Source organism: Aricia agestis, chromosome 3 (assembly GCF_905147365.1).
Source record: "Aricia agestis chromosome 3, ilAriAges1.1, whole genome shotgun sequence".
Lineage (NCBI taxonomy): Eukaryota > Metazoa > Arthropoda > Insecta > Lepidoptera > Lycaenidae > Aricia > Aricia agestis.
The window spans coordinates 14,996,587-15,003,059 of record NC_056408.1 but is presented as its reverse complement, the minus strand read 5'-3'; the positions used below and the strand labels follow the sequence as shown (position 1 = coordinate 15,003,059).

The 6,473-nt window shown below is 36.8% G+C and overlaps 1 protein-coding gene across 1 annotated transcript; it reads right to left on the bottom strand.

Moving 5' to 3' along the window:
* Positions 1-598: 598 nt before the first annotated feature.
* LOC121725375 lies at positions 599-2,709 on the bottom strand. Its single transcript, XM_042112265.1, has 4 exons — positions 2,566-2,709; positions 1,724-1,830; positions 1,124-1,249; positions 599-845 (listed from the first exon to the last, which is right to left on the bottom strand). The coding sequence occupies exons 1-4, from the start codon at positions 2,668-2,670 to the stop codon at positions 641-643; spliced, it is 543 nt and encodes a 180-aa protein (XP_041968199.1). The 5' UTR covers positions 2,671-2,709; the 3' UTR covers positions 599-640.
* Positions 2,710-6,473: the final 3,764 nt, after the last annotated feature.

Here is a 6,473-nt window from a genome sequence, read left to right as displayed (position 1 = left end):
TCGATTTAGATAGCAGAATACTTATTTTATTTAGTCACATACCTACATAATAATAGGTAAGTAATATTATGATACTGGGTGAAAATACAAACACATTTTCACATATTTTATACTAAATATTATATACTAGATGACGCCCGCAACTTCGTTGCGTCAAAACTTGTTTATCGCGCGGGAACCGTACATTTTTCCGGGATGAAAAGTATTCTATGTCCTTTCCCGGGACTCAAAGTATCTCCATGCCAAATTTCAGCAAAATCGGTTCAGCGATTTGAGCGTGAAGAGGTAACAGACAGACAGACAGACAGACACACTTTCGCATTTATAATATTAGTAAATAAGTAAGTATAAGTAAGTAAGTAAGTATGGATTCCATACTAAATATTAGTATGGAATATGGATATCCATCCATCCACCTATGAGATATCAGATATTAGCAAAGTAGAGTACCTTCTCTAACCCACTAAAGATAGATTTAAAAGATTGACCATTGAGCTTTCCGGCTCCCTTTTCATCTTCGTTGAGCGATGTTCATCGAAACTTGTGTTTGAAAGTCGAACAAAGAAGAACCAAGGTCCAAAAATAAAAATCCATAAGGTGCAGTTTTAAATAATTTTATAAAATTAGACAAAAAATATTTTTATTGGCCAATAACAGCCGCTTCGTACATCGCAAGGAGTAGAAAACCGAAGCAGTAGATTATAACAACAACGTCGATTGCTAATGCGAATAGTTGTCTTTGCCTCCCGTCTGGATACCGCAGAAACTGTAGAAGATGGCCCCAGATTCTATAGAAAGCTGCTTCCATGGTTGAATAAAGAGTTTCTCTTGTGTTTGGTTGGTTGCTAAGCAAAAAAAAAAAAAATATTTTAGCGAAATTGAGAAAATATAACATAACGCGTCGCCATGTCGATATAAAGCGCCATCTATATTAAGCACATTCAAACAATAAACGAAATAGTGACATCTGTAAGATTTAAAATGAACTTATTGACTAATAAGCTGAATTTGAAGTTGCCTGTAAGTTCAATAGATGGCGTTGTGCATTTTAAAAATAAAAAATATGCTCAACGAGTGGCAAATAACTAATAAGCAATCAGTTTGTCTGATAGTAGCAAGTTACCTTGATGTAATATTGCGATAAGGGTTCATGTTCATAATTGGTGGTACCACAACTGCTAGAATTTGTCGTAAATTGGCATAAGTTTCTGTCTGATTACGTACGGCATGTCGCTCTGTTGGTCTGCATCTACAGTGTGTTACAAAAATAATGATACCTAATACTTTAGAGTGTGTACGTGTTCCTTGTAGAGAGTTCACTGTGAAAGTAGCAGCTCTGAAAGACGAAAATTTTATTTCACTTTTGTATGGGCAAGTGCCAGAGCGTCACTAGTTTCCCCAATCCCCAATTTTTGGTCTTTCAGCGCTGCTACTTTCACAGTCAATTCTCTACAAGGAACACGTACACACCCTAAAGTATTATCACTTAATTTTTTACACCCTGTATAGTATATTAAGTATAATAATATTATTACTTATTATAATTTTACAGTAAGTTACTTATGTAAATACGTAGGAAGAAGGAAATAACTGAATCTTAAATCACCGAAATTAGGAACGGTGCTCTCTATAAAAAGTTTCTAGCCTAGTTGCTGCTTCGCCGTCTACCCTATGTTAGCGACATGCCACATAACACATTACGTAAAATGATGGCCATTATAACCTGCATGGCTGTGTTGTTGCCTCATCAGAAGCTGGTGAAGACAAAGGCTCTCTATTTCTTGCCATACTGCGATGCGTAGCTGAAATGTTCGACGTCGCATCGTCTTTCTGTTTCAGGAGACGAGCTTATTACAAAAGAGATCAAAATAACATTGATCAAATTTTTACTACGACGTCCAAAATAGCCAAATAGAGCATGGGTTCCCAGACTTATTTTGTCTATTGCCCACCTTGAAAACAAATTATGTTTCAGCGCCCCCCACTGTTTTAATTTAAAATGCATCCAGATGAAATGGAATTACAAATCGCCTTCCAAGCCTCTACACAACGCCCTAATTTTTTTTCTGTGTCCTACCCTCCAGACTTTCAGCGCCCACAAGGGGGCGTTATCGCCTACTTTGGGAAAGGCTGAAGTAGAGGTTGGTTCTTGATTTAGGGTGAAATGTTCGATTACCGCATTGGCAAAATGTTATTGTTTCCAAGTTTGATTTCTTATAACAATGATGATTATAATTCATAATTTTACTATCATCGTGCCCAGACAAACAGACTTTCTTTCGGATTTATAATATTACGAGCTTTTGCCCGCGGCTTCGCTCGCATTAAGAAGTTTTATTATATACAAACTTTCATCCCCTATTTTAAGCCCTTGGGGTTGGAGTTTATGAAAATCCTTCCTTAACGGATGCCTTCGTCATAACATCTACCTGCATTTAAAATTTCAGCCCGATCCGTCCAGTGGTTTGGGCTGTGCGTTGATAGATCACCATGTCAGTCAGTCACCTTTGAGTTTTATATATATAGATAGATTATTATGGAAGTATGGATTGTTATTGTACTTACTAGCTGAGGAATTTGGTTCCGGCTCCGACTCTCGTCGACTTTGAGGGATGACTGGTTAGCTACCGTTTTCCCAGCAATCAGTGGTTGTCTCATGTATGTTGTCATAATTTATGATTTTGTGATTTTTTTCTATGGATTTTGGTGAGTATTTTTTATTCATTTTTTAGTTTGTGCTCCTGTTTGGTTTTGTCAGGTTTTGTTTCATAGTTTTGTTTACATCGTTGTGTCATATCATAACTCATAGCATAATATTATGTCATAGCACAGTATAGCAATATTAGTCCCTATGTCATATTGCTATACTGTGGTCATAGGTACTGACTACCAAAAAGAATATAATCATTAATCACTATGCTGACTACCAATGACATAAGCATAAACCTATAATACGACAGTATATATTATGTCTATGGACATAAGATAAGAAACAGCTAGGACACGATTGGGACACGAAATGACCACGAAAGGAACGCCCTCCTTCAAAATTTGATGACTAGCAATGGCGGATTTTACTAGAGACGATGAAAAAATACTTATCGATACTTTTCCAAATAATAGTAAAGGCAAACACCTATTAATATATAATTAGGTCTTTTAATTCAAATTTTTTGGACTAAAAAGTAAACACGGCGGATTTTACAAGAGACGTCACTGAATGAAAAAACACAATATCGATACTTTTATAAATAATAGTAAAGCTGACTATATATAAATAATGAACATCTTATATATAAAATTCTCGTGTCACAATGTTAGGCCGCGTACTCCTCCGAAACGGTTTTACTGATTTTAACCAAATTTTACATGCATATTCAGTGGGTCTGAGAATCGCCTACTGGGTACTTTTTATATGGATTTGTTGAATAAATAATAGTAAATTATTAGGTACAACTCGAGACTGACGGCGACCATTGTTTGTGCGACGGGATAGCGATGGACGTTGCCATGGTGACATACTTATTTAGTCACTTCAAAAAAATGATATGGGTGAAATAAGTACTTTATATGGCAAAGAAACGTTTCTTTACTTCACTAACTACTTTTTAAAATCATAGTATGAATATGAATCGTATTCTAATTAGTGGCTAAAAGCAATTAAGACGTAATTAAACGAAATCGAAATTGACATGTTCAATTATATAATGTCGAAGCAAAATTGCTCTTCTATTAGCTGACAATGGCTCCTAAAAAAAGGTTCCAAGTCAAATGACATTAAAAACATTTCAGCGGCTCCCGCGAATAATAAAACGGCGGGAAGCCCGCGTTCCAAATTCGAATCGGACATGAACAATGGCGCCCAACGGTTCGCGCCTTTTTACACAGACCACACAAAGAACTATAAAAAGAATCGTATAAAAGCATAGACAACATTTTTTAATTTTTTCAATTCGTTTTGATACGGGCTACTGAATTTTACTTCAATTAATTGAATTAAGATAATTGACGGTCAAGTGCAAGAATGATAAATTATTGATGTGTATCGACTTGTAATTTAAAATTACGGCAAAGAAATGTCTGTTCATTACTTAATGATTTTGAAAGTAGAATGAAATAATAATGTTACTCTCAAGAGCATTTTCATGACAATAATACAACCTAAATTGGGCTAAACAGTGTTGTGTTTAAATTGTTTGATATCATCATTTCCTTCCCTATCAGGGTAAGCTTTACCGTGTAGCTCTTCCAGGTAGACATTACCAGGCATATCATTTAGACCAGGGTTTCTCAAAGTGGGGTACGCGAACCCCTAGGGGTTCGCCATTCGACGACAGGGGGTTCGCGGCAAGATTTACGTAATAGTGGCAACAGGAGTCATTATTAGATATTATGTCCGTAAATGAAACTCTTCAAGCTGATTTCAAAAGGATGTCTTTGATAGATTTTTGGGCAGCTAGACAGGCAGAGTATTTCGAAGTCTCACGCAATGCGGTGAATTCCCCTTCCTAAAGGGGAGGAGGATCCCCCCTGGATTTCAGTAATGAGTAAGGGGTTTGCTGTCACCTGGAAATTTAATTAGTGGTTCGTGGAACCGAAAGTTTGAGAAACCCTGATTTAGACCATAACGACAAACCATGGTGATGACTTAATCCGAGCTTCCAGGCTTTACAAAATGTAGTCATTTGATACTTATCTACGTTATTAAGGTCAAACGGAACGTTATGCGAAATGATGATTTCTTCTTATTAGATATCCTACGGTATATTGATCATTGTTCTGGCTTGGAGAAGCCCTTATATTTCTCCAAGCGAGACTATCATTTAGTTTCAGAATTTGGCGGTTTCAAGTCGGTAAATATATCAAATATATACAATATATACATCAAATAGAGTATTAATAGTGATAATTATTATCTTAGCTTACAGTATCTATACTGTACTCGGCGAAACATGGCGGTAGCGGTCATTGACTCCCTGTCAAAAACTTGTCATTTTCTATACAAAGCTGCGATTGACAACATCTGACACTTCATTGTCAATCGCGGTTTATATAGAAAATGACAAGTTTTTGACAGGGAGTCAATGACCGCTACCGCCATGTTTCGCCGAGTACAGTATAAAACGTTAAGACACTCGATTGTCATATTTTGTCAAGTGCCACAAAATCTTGGTAGGAAGTATGTATTGCAATTTGCAGAGCTATCGCTCTCTATAGATAGGTTATAGGATATTATAATGCTTTCATAGAGATTGCCTAGAGAGTAGAGACACCAGCATAAACGTATATAAATAAGTCTATGATAAACAGTAAACAAAAAGTTTTATTCGACGTTTGACAACTTTTCTGTCAATATACGACGTCAGATTATTTACCTTAAATATGTGCGTGTAGCACCCTTTGCGTAGTATTATTTATTGGCACTTCACAAGGTGAGGGCATTAGTTCTAAAAGGTCACCAAAAGAATGCCAAATTTTCAAAAATATGTTGTAAACGAAAGAAATCAGATCAAAGTATTACCTACCCTACCTAGCACGATATTGTGTCAATCCTTTTTTTTTTCTCATCGAAAATCTGAAGGTCCGAAGAAAAAAAGTGAGAGCAATAACGTTTCACTTTCCGATGAAATTCTTTCGAAAACGTCACTCATGTTTTTGCGGGGTGCGATTTTTTTTAATCGATCAAGTCGTAATCGATTTAAGTTCGATCCGTGGACGATTGGTCACCGCGGGGCACCGCTACTGCCTGCTACTGATTGACGGAGGTCAAGGAAAGCATTGTTCGAGAGAAAAAGTTCTTAGATCTGACACGTTCCGACATTAAAAAAAAATGCGAATCCATCCATACACTTCCATACTAGAAATACTTACACATACATACATTACTTAGTAATGCGAAAGTGTGTCTGTCTGTCTGTCTGTCTGTTACCTCTTCACTAAACCGCTGAACCGATATTGCTCATATTTGGTATGGAGATACTTTGAGTCCCGGGAAAGGACACAGGATACTTTTTATCCCGGAAAAAGTACGGTTCTCGCGCGATAAGCTAATTTTGGTGCAACGGAGTTGCGGGCGTCATATTTTGTCATCATATGGTATTTGCTTTAGTCACTCCAGTGAGTGACTAACGGCCGTTCCCAATATTTGATCTATCTCTGGTTTTGCCCTACTAGAGATAGGAATAGCTCACTTACGGCCGTTCCCAATATTTGATCTATCTCTGGTTTTGCCCTACTAGAGATAGGAATAACTCACATCAGACATTAGAGACATATATTTTATGTCAATTGTGAGCTATTCCTATCTCTAGTAGGGCAAAACCAGAGATAGATCAAATATTGGGAACGGCCGTTAGACATTAGAGACATATATTTTATGTCAATTGTGAGCTATTCCTATCTCTAGTAAGGCAAAACCAGAGATAGATCAAATATTGGGAATGGCCGTAAAGCAAGTACCATAGCCAATATTT

Excerpts from the sequence above, each read along its gene's own strand:
- LOC121725375 (XM_042112265.1), bottom strand. The coding sequence starts at position 2,670 with ATGACAACATACATGAGACAACCACTGATTGCTGGGAAAACGGTAGCT. Across the intron at positions 1,250-1,723 it reads GCAACAACACAGCCATGCAG|ATGCAGACCAACAGAGCGAC; the intron begins GTTATAATGGCC and ends AACACACTGTAG. Across the intron at positions 846-1,123 it reads TATCGCAATATTACATCAAG|CAACCAACCAAACACAAGAG; the intron begins GTAACTTGCTAC and ends TTTTTTGCTTAG.